At 41.8% G+C, this 16,688-nt stretch overlaps 1 protein-coding gene across 10 annotated transcripts; it reads left to right on the top strand.

Annotated features, from left to right (window-relative positions):
• Nucleotides 1–463: 463 nt before the first annotated feature.
• LOC143325980 (UDP-N-acetylglucosamine--peptide N-acetylglucosaminyltransferase 110 kDa subunit) lies at nt 464–15,876 on the top strand. Of its 10 annotated transcripts, none has more exons than XM_076739417.1 (22): nt 464–839; nt 2,879–3,029; nt 3,919–4,162; nt 4,526–4,594; nt 8,004–8,120; nt 8,224–8,303; nt 8,787–8,982; nt 9,070–9,222; nt 9,347–9,447; nt 9,607–9,760; nt 10,229–10,330; nt 10,449–10,646; nt 10,973–11,131; nt 11,321–11,410; nt 11,566–11,691; nt 11,857–12,027; nt 12,840–12,956; nt 13,329–13,499; nt 13,908–14,060; nt 14,185–14,437; nt 14,537–14,660; nt 14,746–15,876. In XM_076739417.1, exons 1-22 carry the CDS (start codon nt 803–805, stop codon nt 14,918–14,920), a joined length of 3,141 nt encoding a protein of 1,046 aa, XP_076595532.1. In that variant the 5' UTR covers nt 464–802; the 3' UTR covers nt 14,921–15,876. The 10 variants fall into 10 exon arrangements, with proteins under 10 accessions (XP_076595532.1, XP_076595535.1, XP_076595533.1 ...); XM_076739420.1 differs by having other exon boundaries at nt 478–839; nt 9,082–9,222; nt 10,449–10,628; XM_076739418.1 differs by having other exon boundaries at nt 478–839; nt 9,082–9,222.
• Nucleotides 15,877–16,688: the final 812 nt, after the last annotated feature.

Genomic DNA, 16,688 nt, shown 5'->3' with positions numbered 1-16,688 from the left:
TGAATGCACAGTATGCTGCAGGCTGCAAGGCTGCATTCAAGACCTTTACCTTAACCAAACGAGCTCATCATTGCATCACATGATTTTCCTGTGTTATTCTTTTCATCTGTGATCTTAGACTGCAGACTCTTGCATGTCAAGCATGTAGGTTGATGTTATGCTACATGGAAATCTGCATTGATGTTATCCCACGGATGCATGACGCACTGGCTGCCTTTTTCTAGAACACTCTGATTCATTTGCACTCCGTCTCACTGTGCCAACGTGTTCTTCCGCGCAATAACATTCGGAATAGGTTTATTTTGCATGATGCCATTAATAACGCATGGTCAGTATGCAGCATTCCAAGCCCGCATGCTATGAATGACTATTTTACAAATAGGACCTTTATTACAATTTTACACACGTTTCCTCGTGATCTCGATGCGCGGATCTACTTTCTCTCAAAAATTAGTTCCACCCATTTCGCCATTTTATGTTCCATAAACGCTTTGTTGTGCCGAGAGAACGAGCTTGAACCTTACAACGACACTCAAGCCAATGCTAGTGAAAAGTTTGGTAGTTCAGAGAGATTAGATGATTGATCATTACCCAGCTTTAAACCGACCACTGGAATTTCTTTGGTACGCGCTGCACGACGTACAGAAAATCAAAGGTTAGGTTAGCTACTTAGCTCGCCTCGCAACGTGTTTGCTGGCCGCAGCCGAAGAAAGACGACCGCTCGTCTTACATCTTTCTCTGAAACTGTTACCCACCAGAAGACACATTGACGACCACCGTGCAAGACACGAAGACTGAGGAGATGGCGACCTCAGTGGGAAACGTGGCTGATAGCACAGGTTTGTTGCCTCTGTTTAGTTAAGTAACGTTACAGTAGATGGCAAGTAACGTAGCAAGCGGTGAAGACGACCCCATCTCATGTTGTAGTGCTAGGTGAGAGCCAGTGGCTAACAAGTAGCTAACGCTCATTAAAACCAGGTAAGCAGTTGCATTAGGCTTTCAGTGATGTAGCATGTTGTCGCCTCACATACCAAGGTGAGACGTCACTGACAAAGTGACTTTAGGCCAAGTTTATACCTCTGCTGTCCATGTTACTTCGGTCTCTGTCGAATTGTCATGTAGCATGGTTAATCAAATGTCAAGCAGATCATTCTCAACGGTTCTAACTTTTAAACTGTTTTAAAAGGTTCAATTTGACGACCATAAGCGTACAAACGTTGTATTGACGTTAAATTGTGGACTACTAACGGGAGCGTGACGTTTTGGTTCAGGGTTTTGCTTAAAAACGAGATCATAATATCGTTAGCTAACGCTAGCTAAGTTAGCTAACGGGTAGCCGGAGTGGCATCAAGATGCCGTTGTGTTTCGGTTCTCACCGACTGACCGTAGAAAATGGCTTCCACTGTAAAAGACGTCACCACCTTTCGATATGATAGCTGTTATAAGTAACTATACGTTAATGGCCACTGACACAACGAGGGCCCTGTAGCGCCCTGCCATAAAACCCATAACCATGATGCTTGGCGCAGATGCCCAAGGTTAAAGACGGCTTTCGAGTTTATCCTGAAGGTGATCAGTGGGACTGATACCTGATTGTCGCGATTACAGGAATTTCAACTGATGTCAGGTCTTTCATCATGGTAGTGTGATTTATGTAATTGAAACTACCGATATCCATCCTTGTTGCACACTCGTTTTATTACGTAATGTATGAATGAACCTGATCTACTGCGATTTTAATGTGTGTTCTGGCATTATGGCATCAGTTTGCAGGTGGGTGTGGACGCAGTGTAACAACATCAAAAAGCTCCTAAATCATCTTGCCACACCCTGAATGCATTGACCTTAAGTGATTCTGTATGTTCATCTGAGAGTGAGGTTTTATCTGTATTGGCCAGAACCTTTTGAGAAAATATTAGAAAGATGTCAAGAGTTTGGTAATGAAAAGAAGAAACATTCTTTATGAGAGAAGGATGGCAACGATGAAATACTTGCAATGTAAAATGAGAATTTACAGATACCTGCTGTTTTATGGCTGTGTGTTAATGAAATGTGACTTGGCAGCTGTACTGTGAAGCTTTTGATTCACCTCAAAATGAAAGTGTCACCAGCCCATCTGAATTCCTGCCAGTGCATCACCCCCCTACCCCCCACCCTCACTGTTTGTTTTTGTTTTTTCATCTCATGCATTAATTTTGTTTCTGAATTTTTTATTCTTTTTTGCTACAATATGGACAGTAACACTGGTTTACTTTTATGTGAAATTGTATCTTGCTAAATGTTTTACTGATTGACAAGGATTTAGCGGTGTGCCAGGAAAGCACACTGCAGCTCTGAAAACCTTATTTATCAGCCATAACAAAGGTCTCTCATTGAAAGGTCTTGTTTGAAATCATTTTTGCATTGAAACTTTTAAAAATAGGTGTGTGGGAGTTTGCAGTTTCTTGTCCTAAAGGGAACTGCAGTAATTTTAAACATGCAATTGCCAGCCTTTTACAGTTATGTAAGCAATGCCATTCTAAGACAGCCTTGCATTGTATCATGCATAAAATAAACATTAATTGATATCTTTGAATAGATTATTGATTTTTAATGTAATGATGACCCTAAGAATTAAAATCTGAATGTCAAATTTCCAAATATTGCTCATGATGACAGCACTTGGTCTCAGTACTCTCTTTATTTTACCCATTGGCTTTTTTCAGTTGAGTTCAAATTGTTAGCCATTATTGACAGCAAAGCCTTCATCATCTTTATTTTTTGTTTTCATTTGTCTGCTTTAATTTCTTCCATCACCTCTAACATGTTGTCCCCCCCCCCCTTTCCTTCGGCTGTGTTGGTGCTCCAGAACCGACAAAACGTATGCTTTCCTTCCAAGGGTTGGCTGAGCTGGCGCATCGGGAGTATCAGTCAGGAGACTTTGAGGCAGCTGAGCGCCACTGCATGCAGCTGTGGAGGCAGGAGCCTGATAACACAGGTGTGCTGCTGCTCCTGTCCTCCATCCACTTCCAGTGCCGAAGACTCGACAGGTGAGGTGTGGGGGATAGGGGCTGACTCAGTGTACACTGTGCAGTGCATGTGGTGTGGAAGTGGCAGAGAATAATGGGTCTTTTGTGAATTTCAGTGCTCACAGCTGGTCTTGGGAGTCTGTGCAAGAACTGAGCCTCTCATCTGGAAATTCAGTTGCTTGGTTTAATCTTGCTTTGCCCTCTTATGTTTCTAACACGGTTTTGGTGGTGGCCACACCCTTGCTTTGCAGGTGCCATGGTGAAGGTTTTGGTTCTTGCGAGTTATAAGTTTAAATGTTTTATCTTTGTCACTCATTCATATTCCTTCAATGCTCCCAATGCCAGCAGTATACTCCAAACTAATTTGAATGTAGTGTGTTTTTGCACTCCCGTCAACAGAAGCACTAAAAAGAACCAGGCAGAAAATATGCAAACAAATACTGAAAGTGTTGCTCTATATATGTTAGCAGTTTGCTTAGAGATCTTTCATTGTTCATTTAGTAAATTGTTCAATAGTAGCTAGTCAAAAGCATTGCACTCTGTAATGACCAAAGCCAAATATAGTGCTTACTCATGACATTAAACAAACTTGAACTTGTACTCTTGGGTGTAGATGCACCACTTGTATGTGCAAACACACAGCTTCATTTGGAGTATCCTGCAGCATGGTAATTACTTTACACAGTCGACCTTTAAAGAATGGATTCTGTATGTTTGGATTTCAGTAAAATGGGTGTTGTACAGTCTGTATTAATGTTTGAAGGATATTCATTTCATTGTGCTGTTTAAACATTTACCCATATGCCTTAAAACAAGTTCCTCCATTTCACCACGAACAACTTGCTGCTGTCTGCACAACTACAACTACTACACACTCCCTTCAGGATTGTGACCATTCTGTTCCCTACAGGTCTGCTCACTTCAGTACCTTGGCCATCAAACAGAATCCCATGTTGGCTGAGGCCTACTCCAACCTGGGGAATGTGTACAAGGAGCGTGGGCAACTGCAGGAGGCCATAGAGCATTATCGCCATGCTCTGAGACTGAAGCCAGATTTTATTGACGGATACATCAACTTGGCCGCAGCTCTGGTGGCCGCAGGGGACATGGAGGGAGCAGTGCAGGCTTACGTGTCTGCATTACAGTATAACCCTGTAGGTGACATGCCTTGTGTTGAAATCCTTAATGAGTAACTTAATACCCTGCTGAAAAGCAGTGCTTTGCAGCCCTTTCTGGTTGAAAGTCTCAAGCCTGTTTCACTTTGACCACACCCAGGATCACTGATATGTGTGGTTTTGTGTGGTCAGAAGTATGCTCTGTTGCACCTCTGTTGTTCCTGGAGAACATCTGTACTTAATTACAGCAAGGTGCAAAGTCAACCAGTGAATGTCAGCAAAGACCAGAGTTTCAGGGGGTGTTGTTTTGCCCTTATTAGCTAACAATGCAAACTTATTAAATTCGTCAATCTGCAGTATATTATAGCAGTAAAATTGAATTATTATTTTTTTTTTTTCCAGGATCTTTATTGTGTGCGAAGTGACTTGGGTAACTTGCTTAAAGCACTTGGGCGATTGGAAGAGGCTAAGGTACGTTACAGTGGGTTGGCGTTTGTGTAGATGTGTTGTTTGTATTTTCGTTGTTGATTTTTCTTTCTTTCTTTTTTCTTGTTCTTGTCCATACATTTTTGTTTTTAGTGTCCCACCACTAAGGCCATAGATGATTTTCCTTTTTCCTCTAACATTTTTAAGCCAGTTCGAGTCCTTACCCATCACCCCCCTTGGCCAAACGAAGGGCAGGAGATGGTAGCTTTTTGTCACTTTTGGAATCGCAGTGAGCTCCCCCCCAATTTAGTGAAAAGCCTCTGGGAATATTGGCCTGTGATTGATTTTCTATATATTTTTTTAAAAGACATAGTACACACATTTTCTGTTGATTACTTTTTAGACAGCTTCATGTTTTTGGTTTCTCAGTGTAGGACATTTATTACATTTGTCCCCACCCTGTGTCAATCTAGTCCCAGTGCCTTTTGCTTTACCCCGACCTTTTGCCAGAGGTCAGTCCCTCCCCTTTCAGGAAGAAAGGCTGGAGTTTAAAAATCATAAAGATGAATCTGTATTGTCATTCTTTGGACCTTGGCCCATGCATTTTCACATTGCTGATTTTTGGAGGGAAAATGCTGGCTCGGTCTTTGAAGAATATATGAACTGATGAGAAGCTAGTTTACCTTTGCAGTGCAAAAGATAAGATGGTTTCTAACCTAACCACGATTCTCCAGTATGGTTTAGCAAGTGCCCAATGACAAGCTTTTTTGTATCAGTTTGCTGTCAGTACAGTAACTGCCAGCGTGTGATTGTTACACTTCACGTTGTCCTTTTAAACTTGCATCTATATTAGAGGGTTGGGGTCCCTGGGTTGGATCAAATCTGGAGATGTGGAGTTGTCCCACTGGTTACAGGCCATCTTATTTCGTGCTTGAGGGGGGGGGAAGGAGTGGGGAGGAGCATCAGGGAGTCACAAGCTTTCCTGCTCTGTCGCTCCACCCTCCCGCGCGCTCGCTGAGGATTGGTGGAGTGTGCGCGCTCAGAGCTGTCTTCCTGACCGTTCACCTATGCACAGTGAGTGCTCAGGCACACCCCAACAGTGCTGTTCTGCACACATGCAGTAGTTTTGACTATGGTTGATGATGAAAATTTTACCCAGCTACTTGTCTATGCTGATATCCACTCCTTTTGAATAGCGTGTCAAACTGTGGGTTAAGTGAGGTCATTCTCAAGTGCCTTGAAATGGTCCGAGTGGCGTCAGGCAGACAGCTCACAATCTGTACTCCACCACCTGCGTCAGATGCTGGGTTAGAAAGACAGAAGCAAGCGCAGCAACAGCGATGACTTCTTTATTTCAGAGCTGTGGAGGATTCTAGATACAAATAATTACACCACAGATTTTTCTCCCTATCCCATTGGCCAGGATTCAAGAAAGCAGGCCAGGATAAAGAAATCAAAGTTTCAAAGATATTTCATGAAAATGCTAAAAGAATAAAAGAAAAGCAATGATTGATACTTGTTCCCTTTTCCTTCAAATATGTAATATTCCCAGAGAAATGGGATCAGTTCATTTGGGCAAGATCAAGCCAGTAACTGCCCTCCTGTAGTCTGAAATGAAAACCGAATTGATGGACAACTGGAAGCCTGACTATTTTGCTGATAAACTGAACACATCAAAGCCTTTCTTCCCTCCCAGTTACCCTCAAGGCATTTCCTTTGTTTTCTTTGAAATGAAACATTCATTGCATGAACGAGAAAACTAAGAATAGTTTGTTTTTATGTTTGTTGTGATTTGGAAGAAACCAGTTTTTTTTCCATATTAAAAAAAGAATGTATTGTTTGAAAACTTTTACTAACGATCTTGTTTTCTGATTTTGTCTCTTTTGGTTTTTTCCACAACTGATACTGTTATTTAGAAGGTTTCAGGTGGGTGACACTATTCCTGCGTAGGTGCCTGGCGGAAAGGAACACTAGGGCAGCCTCAGTCCTCTCCTCTTCTTCCAGCCAGCTGCGGCCACCACTCTGACAAAGTCCAAAAATATGGTAACGGGTTTGTAACTGCCAACAAAAGAAAAACCACCTCACTTCATGCTTGAGCTCCTCTGTCTTGTGGCTTCCTTTGAAGACCAAAAGAAAAAAAGTAACTTAACAAATGACAGTAAGCATTTCTTAAAATATGCTATACTAATTTCCCAATTCTGTATTAAGTAAAAAGAAACTTGGATTTGGAAGCAATAATCGTGAAAATCAAGTAAGATCCCTCTAACTCTTACATGTTGTTTATTTTTTCCTATTTTGTTTTGTTTTTCCTTCTTTATTTGGAGTTGCAGCGTTCTGATGATGCAGATAGTGCGCTGTGAGTCTGCAGTAGCGCAGGGGCTGCGCAGCGATACCCTCCAAGCAACCAAAAAGGCGGCAAGCGCAAGCATGCGAACCCCATACCCCTCAATCCCTTTGGCCTGTTGGTTGTGGACCTCTCCCCACTCACAACCAGCCTCGCTCCCAAATGCACCCACATCTCAGACATAATTGGCTTCTGATACTATGACATGTACATGAAATTCAATAATAATTCAATGACAGATGGCTGCTTAGTATTCATTGGCTATGTATTTTCAAAGCCCCCATGTCTTAGATATCCAGCCACTGGTTGATTGGTCAATCCCTCACAATGCCCCCCTTTGTTCTGAGATACTTAATGGGTGCTGTGTGTGTGCCAGTCTGGTGCTGCAGTTGTTCTGCCAGGGGTTGTTGGTCTGCAGCTGTCTCACCTGGCCATTCAGCGGGCGCAGCAGCGAAGCAATGACCTTTGCCAGGAGCAAGGTCACGCAAGCAGCATTATATGGTGCAATGTGGTTGTGGTGGCAAAAGAAACACACACCGCGCGCCTGCGTTTGTTGCGCATGCATTACAGGGACCATCACTTGCACGAACTGTCCAACATCCTAGGTTGTGAGATATGCCCACATAAACTACACAGTATTCATACAAATATATATATATATATATAACTTTATATATATATATAGATCTTAAAATTGCAATTACTACTTTGGGTTAGAACTATAGAACCAATTAGCATTGATATTTTAGTGGAAAGCACAGATTGTATCTGATGTGGGGACCACTGCATTTGTTAAGAATGTGGCCATAACTGAAGGATGAGGGCCTAAGTGTGGGGGTTGGTTGGATCTGCGCAGCGTAGGAAAAAGCAATGCAGCTTAGCGCGGCAGACTTGAGCGCACACGAGCCCATGCTGTAGACTCACTTTTTGCCATGATGGAGAGTAGTCACTAATTTTGCTTTCTCTGCCCTTTTTGTTTTTTCTTACTTTTATTCTCAATCTATTTGTTTTTATTTTACAATCCCCTGCCTTCCCCTCTACACACTATACCTCCCCCATTCTACCTCTTCTCCTCCTTTCCTGTGGTTTTTCATTGTAAACCCACTGAAGGCTTGTTACCTGAAAGCCATTGAGACTCAGCCCAACTTTGCAGTGGCTTGGAGCAACCTGGGCTGTGTGTTCAATGCCCAGGGAGAGATATGGCTGGCCATACACCATTTTGAAAAGGTCAGCTGCATATGTTTTGTAAAATGTATTCATCCTATTATTTTCTGTCTTGTTATGTTCTTCTGTTGTTTCGTGTTTTTTAAAGCTTGGTTTCAATTTTTAGGCAGTGACCCTGGATCCAAATTTCCTTGATGCATACATAAATTTAGGAAATGTTTTGAAGGAAGCCCGCATCTTTGACAGGTGAGTGTGAATCATGACATGGTAAACAGTATGATACTCCCTTTGAACATTTGTGTCTAATCCTTTGTTTTTTAAAAAAAACCACACCCTATGTGGAAAGTTGAATGAGTCAAGAACTTAGTCAATTCTGTAATCTCTTTGACTGAGTTGATCACTGTTGAGTTGTGTCTTCACATAGACTTGTTTAGGCAGGGCAGAATTTGCTGCATCTACAGACCTGTCATTATGGGCAGGGCTGTAACTCACCTGCTGAAACAGTGGTTTTATGTTCAGCAATTTATTTGTAACAATATGCAGTGTCCTTCAACAGTTATGAAGTTACAGAGTTTAATTTGTGTGTACAATTCTGCAGTTACACTGTTAATGCCCTGAATGGCTTGTTAAGAGCTTATTTTGAAAGATGAGAACTATTACACTTTCAAAGTTCAGCAAAATATTCATCTTGAGGATAACTTACGTCCATACCTTATCCAATGTTTCCAGAGCTGTGGCTGGATACCTAAGAGCCCTGAGTCTCAGTCCAAACCATGCAGTTGTCCATGGAAACCTGGCCTGTGTCTACTACGAGCAAGGCCTCATTGATCTGGCTATTGACACCTACCGTCGTGCTATTGAACTACAGCCCCACTTCCCCGATGCCTACTGCAATTTGGCAAATGCCCTGAAGGAGAAAGGCAATGTAAGGCAGTACTATGTGTATCCCATCACAATCATAAATACCAAAATCTTGAATAAACATTGAAGGTTACTTAAAATTCACTTTCAGTGTCTTTCCCAGGTGTCTGAAGCAGAAGAGTGCTACAATACTGCCTTGCGTTTGTGTCCAACCCATGCTGACTCTCTTAACAATTTAGCCAATATCAAGCGGGAGCAGGGCAACATCGAGGAGGCGGTTCAGCTCTACAGGAAAGCACTGGAGGTGAGTTAGGAGTTAATGTTTTCTATTGATCTGTTTTAACAAGACTGTCATGATTTCTAAATGTAAATGTGAGCATGTCTCTCGTGAACTGCTCTTCTTAATAACCCTTTTTGTTTTCCGTTAGGTGTTCCCAGAGTTTGCAGCAGCTCACTCTAACCTAGCCAGTGTGCTGCAGCAGCAGGGTAAACTCCAGGAGGCCCTCATGCACTACAAGGAGGCCATCAGGTTTGTAAACTATGCTAAAGGTACCTGCTGACTTAGTTTGTAATAATGTGTCCGTGTTCTTTTTTCAGTCTTTTCTAAATGGTCTTAAGTCAGCTGACACAAGCTAGATTTTGTTATACAGGTATGTGGTGTTTACACAGTTTTCCTCTTTCAATGTAGAATCAGCCCCACATTTGCTGATGCCTACTCAAATATGGGCAATACACTGAAGGAAATGCAAGATGTACAGGGAGCGCTGCAATGCTACACCCGTGCCATCCAGATCAACCCTGCCTTTGCTGATGCTCACAGCAATTTGGCCTCTATCCACAAGGTAGGACTAACTTTTACTCCCTTATTTTTTGCAGTTATGACAACTGATTGCTTTCAGAATTGTCATATCACCGTAGGTCTGCACCTACTTCCAGGTTGCTTGGAGTGCTGCATGGTTCAGTACACAGCTATAATGACCCAACACCTCAAACAGCAATGAAATCCCAATCATTTTCTCTCAGTAACACTCAGATGACATTTGTACCTGTCTATAAACTGTAGGAGTCGATCAATGACAGAGTACTGACTGACTGTTACTGACTAATCCTGTTGTATATGTAGGATTGCACTTGATTCCTGTGCCAAGCAACTGATAATGGACTTCTGTCAGGGAAGGGATCGTTGCAGTGTTGTTGTCTTCAAATGACTTTCTTTTTAATTGCTTACCACCTAGAATGTATTGCTTGTCTTTGTTTCTGCGACTTCATGCCTTTTCATTTTGTATTGCAATGTGTCTCTTGACTATTAGGATTCTGGAAACATCCCAGAGGCCATTGCATCCTACCGTACAGCCTTGAAACTCAAGCCAGACTTCCCTGATGCTTATTGCAACTTGGCACATTGCCTGCAGGTTCTTACATGCTCATGTCTTTGTCAAATATTTACAATACATGTAATAGTCATTCACGTTTTGCTCCTGGTGAATTACAAGTTAATTTTGAAACTTTTCTTATTCTTGTCACTGTCAGATTGTGTGTGACTGGACGGATTATGATGAGCGGATGAAGAAGCTTGTGAGCATTGTGGCTGACCAGCTGGATAAGAACCGCTTGCCTTCAGTGCACCCACACCACAGCATGCTATATCCACTCTCTCACGGCTTCCGCAAGGCAATTGCAGAGCGCCACGGAAACCTTTGCCTGGACAAGGTACACGCACTGATCAAAGCAAGTAAACTTTAATTTGTTTTTTGGGGGGTTGGGTGGAAGGTGGCTGGTGATGGCAGTGGCTGTCTGCAGGGATATGGGGAAGGTAAGGGATAGCAGAGACACTGGATATATTCTTTGTAGAGAAAGAAGTGAAAGCTGGTGATGAATGGGTTGCTTGCAGGGAAGAGGGTATGGTATAAGGTTGGACATGATTTTAGAGATGTCAATGGTTGTTTTTCACTGTTCAGTATTCGTCCACCATTGGTACAATGAATGTAACTCAAACAAACTAAAATTGGCTCTTCCGCTGTAGTTGTAAGCTTACACTGTTGTTTATTCCACAGATCAATGCACTGCACAAACCTGCTTATGAGCATCCGAAGGATCTGAAGGCCAGTGGTGGACGTCTGCGTGTCGGTTACGTCAGCTCTGACTTTGGCAACCACCCGACTTCCCACCTGATGCAGTCCATTCCTGGAATGCACAATCCTGAGAAATTTGAGGTATGTCGATAATTATTACAATTATAATTGACTCTAAAAATGATAAACTTGACCTGAAAAGTGTATGTAGTGCTTATTACAGTGTGCACTCTTAAAGTATATGATACATGGGGTTGACTAAAATCGTTGACAAATTCTCTATATATTTTATACTATAAGTTTCTTATTCATTTTTTTTTCCTCTCCAAGGTGTTCTGCTATGCGCTCAGCCCTGACGACAGCACCAACTTCCGTGTGAAAGTGGTAGCAGAGGCTCATCATTTCACAGACCTCTCACAGGTAACCTGGAGTTGCTTCTTCATCAGTTTCGGTATATTTGTTGTCTGTTTACCTTAAGGCTGTGAATTTTTAACTGACTGGTCCTTTCAAAAAACGTGCTGTTGTATGTGATGTCAAAAACAATTTTTACTGAAACTGGCACCTCTCTCCTCCAGATTCCTTGCAATGGCAAGGCAGCTGATCGTATTCACCAGGATGGAGTCCATATTCTGGTCAACATGAATGGATACACAAAGGGAGCTCGAAACGAGCTGTTTGCCCTCCGCCCTGCCCCTGTTCAGGTGAGCGCTACATATGACTTCTGATTGACACAGTTGTATCATGGGGATAAATGTCACCTGTGCAAATAAATAACTACACTTTCACATTAGTCTGTTCTGTTCATGGGAGTAAAAACAAAATGTTGGCATTGTACTTATGATTGTTTATGTCTATCGATTCAACAGGCCATGTGGCTTGGTTACCCTGGAACCAGCGGGGCGCCCTTCATGGACTACATCATCTCTGACAAGGAGACGTCACCTATTGAAGTAGCCGAGCAGTACTCTGAGAAACTGGCCTACATGCCCAATACTTTCTTCATTGGAGACCATGCCAACATGTTCCCTCACCTCAAGGTTTGTCCATCCTCACATTGCTCAGCTGAGCATCTTGTTTAATCCTCAGAACCCCAAGCAGCTACTGGGTGTTTTTTGCTTCCTTTTTCCCATTTTTTTCTGTAATAAGTCCTGCCCCTTTATGGAAACAGCACAATCATGGCTAGAAGTAAAAAGAAAAATGTCTTTTATGTAGTATACAACAGTTATAACGCTATAAATTATATTAGTGGAAACAAACTCAGTGAATTTCTTTTGATAATTATTTTACAAAGTTTAGAAGAAGAAAAAAAACTTTTTTCTAAGTGCCCACAAGTGTTAACCTATGTTAGGGGACACGGAGAGGGGGCCCACTCCACTTTACATATTGAACTACTTACATTTTTACCACCTCTGCTTCAAACCTCTGTTGTGCTCTGCTCTCTGTAGACACAGCCTGCACGTCAGTCAAACTTTCACTGAATTCTGTACACATGACTGTTGGTGTCAGCCTAGTCAGTCATAGCGTCCCAGTTGTGCTGAAGATCACAGAATTAAATATTTTTGATTAGTTCTGATTTAAGCGAGACACAGAATAAAGTGATTTTGATGAAATAAAAATATTTTAATCTTAAATTCGTGTACGTGATACATGATCTGTTCATGGTCGGAAATTTGACAACCCTGTGATAATTATTGTTTTTAGTTTTTGGCTATGATAAATGGAATAATTTTGAAGTTATTTTAAGAAACATGCCTTTCAAAGCTGCTGATGGGTTGTAGGGTTTTAAATAGTTTTAAAAAAAGACCATTAGATTTGATAATTAACATTTGTTTTCTTCTTTGATCCACAGAAAAAGGCAGTGATTGATTTCAAGTCTAATGGACACATCTTTGACAACCGCATTGTTCTAAACGGTATTGATCTGAAGGCCTTCTTGGACAGTCTGCCAGATGTGAAAGTGATAAAGGTATGAGAATTCCTTAACCTTGAAAAGCAAGTTGTTGTTTTATGTGTACTGTTGACCAACCAGTGAGTTTAGTGTGAGTGGGTCACTATAGTTAAGTTGTAGACCTCGAGGTGGTAGTGTTTGACTGTTTGTTAATTTTATGTCGTTGACGTTGAGTCTCAGTGACAGCAGAACACAACAATGACTTAGTTTGTCATTTCTGTCCTTGGGTTATGTTAATGAGAAATTCCACATCGATATCCGAGTCAGATAAAAGTTTCTATGGTAAAATCATTAAAATACATTAACGTGGAGTGCAGTCAAAAATTATCATTGGGGAGTGACTTGGCGTTGAACCATAATTTAAAAGTTGAAATTATTCTCTGTGACTAGATGAAGTGTGACAACAACCAGGACTCTGCCGGTGACACAAACGGAGCTCTGTCCATGCCTGTAATCCCCATGAATACAGCGGCCGAAGCAATCATCAACATGATCAACCAAGGCCAAATCCAGGTTACAATAAACGGCTTCACTGTCAGCAATGGCCTGGCCACCACACAGGTATGTCTAACGTGGATGCGCTTGTCTGTGTAAATACAAATCTTCAGGGATGTCACATGCATACAAAACATGTATCACAAAAACAAGGCAAGACCAACAATTCAATTTAGCTTGCTGCTTTTCCAGATCGTTTCAGCAGATGAGGTTTTAGTCCCTGAGCTTGTGTCCTCACAGGTATGACGTCTTTATGAAAGTAAGGTGGAAGCACAGAAGTGTTGGTGAGGGAAATGGTGGCACCAAGGATTTGCTGTACAATTAATGATACTGTCTTGACTTTCCAAACAGCATGTTGTCACCAGTTGGTTCGGGGATTCAAACAGCAAAGAAGCTGTCACATTTAATGTTTTAGAACAAAAGCATTGAGGCTGCTCCCCCCCCTAAGAAACACTGTTCTGCCACTCATTTTAGATCAATAACAAAGCTGCCACTGGGGAGGAGGTGCCACGCACAATTGTTGTGACAACCCGCTCCCAGTATGGCCTGCCAGAGGACTCCATCGTCTACTGCAACTTCAACCAGCTCTACAAGATCGACCCCCCTACTCTTCAGATGTGGGCCAACGTAAGTTAGACAGACTTGGTTATAACAACTCCTTCAACTGTGCACTTAAAAAAAATAAAAATAGTAATGCTGGATTTCTTAGGATCTGTTAAAAATGAGTGTGAAAACTCTCCTCTTCCTGCAGATCCTGAAGCGTGTGCCCAACAGTGTGCTGTGGCTTCTTCGTTTCCCTGCTGTTGGCGAGCCAAACATCCAGCAGTACGCTCAGAACATGGGCCTGCCTGGCTCTCGGATTATCTTCTCTCCTGTGGCCCCCAAGGAGGAGCATGTGAGAAGGGGCCAGCTGGCTGACGTTTGCCTAGACACTCCGCTATGCAATGGCCATACCACGGGCATGGATGTCCTCTGGGCTGGAACGCCCATGGTGACCATGCCAGGTTAGAATACGAGAATTTACAAATGGTCTTATTCATTATGATTTTTAAAAAATGGTGAAAAGTGAATGCTGCTATTTAATTGTAAACCTCTCCCTAAAGGTGAGACCCTTGCCTCCCGTGTGGCCGCCTCACAACTCAACTGTCTGGGCTGCCCTGAGCTAATAGCCCAGAGTCGCCAGGACTATGAGGACATAGCAGTCAAACTGGGATCTGACATGGAATAGTAAGTAGAATTTGATCTGACTTTTGAAAAACATTCTTGTCAAATAAAAAAAAAAACGTCTGACCATTTTCTTTTTTTCCTCCAGCCTGAAGATGGTTAGAGCACGTGTTTGGAAGCAGCGAATCTGCAGCCCTCTTTTCAACACCAAGCAGTACACAATGGACCTGGAGAGGCTCTACCTGCAGATGTGGGAGCACCATAGCAATGGCAACAAGCCAGAACACCTGGTCCAGACAGTAGAGACCAGTGACAATGCCTGAACTAGAAGCACGCAGATTTCTTTTCCCTTAATACTCCAACCATGTCCAGCCATCAGTTTCCACTCCAGCCCTCACCCTGAATGATTGTCTCCATCTCTGTCATTTATTATAATGGAACTCTTTATTTGTAAAAGAGCCGACAGATGTACACATTTATCCTCTATCACATCTGTCATTGCAGCACACATCTGCATTTCCTGAGCCAGATCGAGCCTGAGACTTTCAGGCACCTCCTCTGAGACTCTTGTCCTAAAACACAGTATATTTGGTGAGCATGAGAGGATTGTGGATGCCCTGCTTACCCCTTTAGTACTTGGATCAGTGGATTTCTTTTTCTCCTGTCTGTGTGCATACAGGACTAATTGCAGCTTGTGGAGGGAATGCCCAGCCATCATTATTTGTTGATCTATTTATAAATGGATTAAGAGTGTTGTGTGTTTTTAAAGGACAATGTTGCACCAAGAAAATTGTAACTCTGACTTCAGTTTCATCAGCTTTAACTTGGAATTGCGAAACATAGGTTGCAGCTGCTCTTTAGTTTGTCTTAAGCTGTTATTAAATTACTACAATGCGTAGATGTGCAAGTTTTGAGGAATATGGTCTAGATGGAGACTTCTTCCCCTGCACCAAATGCCAACTTTTTTTAATTTTGTTAATATCAAGGAGTCAAGGAATATGTTCAGTAGCTGTTGTCCTGTTTGATGTCACGCCATGCTTGTAAAGATGATTGGACAAAGCTGGAGAAAGGAGATTCAGTTAGATTGAAAGGGCCGAAATTTAAGTTTAGCTGTCAGAGCTGTTAACATTGTTTTTTAATCACTCAAACCAGGAACGGCCTAGGTAAGTATTTTCTAAGCTGTTTGTCTTTTTGTATTGTCCGTTAACTGTATGCTGTCAATGATGCCACAAGGCTCTCAACATAATTAAAAAAAAAATAAAGAGATGGCAAAACTCTGTACTGTCTTTCACACTCACTTGATTCAGCTCCTGTTAGAAACAATAAAAAGTTGAAGCCTACAACCTTTGTCTCCTTGTTTTGAGAGCTAGCGTAGGATTGGTGATCACATGTTGCAGCACTTTGAAAATACATACAAAATGATGTTGCCGTAAATTTTGCCTTTTTGACTTCTTTGAGTGAATGGAGAAATGGAGTTGAAATGTAATGTCTAATGTTATTCATGATACTTGGACATATTGGTGGAATGGAAAAGACCATTTATGGAGCATGTATTCATATCATCTACTTAAGTAAATGTAGTAATATCACAATGCCAAAAATAGTTGCTACAGTAAAAGTTTATTGTGATGTTGCTTGTTGAGCCAATTTTAACCAAAAAACAAACAAAAAAACACTGGGTTAATCCGTAAACTGTGTTTTATGAATTGTTTTTATGATTTCCCTGCAAAAGAGGAATAGCGTAGCATTTAATGCAAATACTCAGTACAAGTACCTCAAACTTGAATGGGACAATACTCAAACGTATGTCGTTTTGAATCCTTAAGGTAGCGGTGTCCAACCACTGCCATAAAAGTAAAAAGTAAAAAGTAAGCTCACAAGCTAGTAAAAATGAGTAAAAAAACAAACGTCTTTGGAGAGCTTCTTCGGAAAGGGGAAAAGCCAAATGATGAGACAGAAGAAGAAGAGCCTACATCTCCCAAGAAAAAGAAAGGTGCATTTAAGAGACAATGTAAGCAGTCCTGCTTAAAATACGGGTTTTTCGCTTCAGGTGATTCTCACGCACCAAGTCCGCTCTGCGTAATATGTGGC

This window comes from Chaetodon auriga, chromosome 9, assembly GCF_051107435.1.
Source record: "Chaetodon auriga isolate fChaAug3 chromosome 9, fChaAug3.hap1, whole genome shotgun sequence".
In the NCBI taxonomy this organism is placed as follows: Eukaryota; Metazoa; Chordata; class Actinopteri; order Chaetodontiformes; family Chaetodontidae; genus Chaetodon; species Chaetodon auriga.
This window is presented reverse-complemented; position numbering and strand designations above follow the sequence as displayed.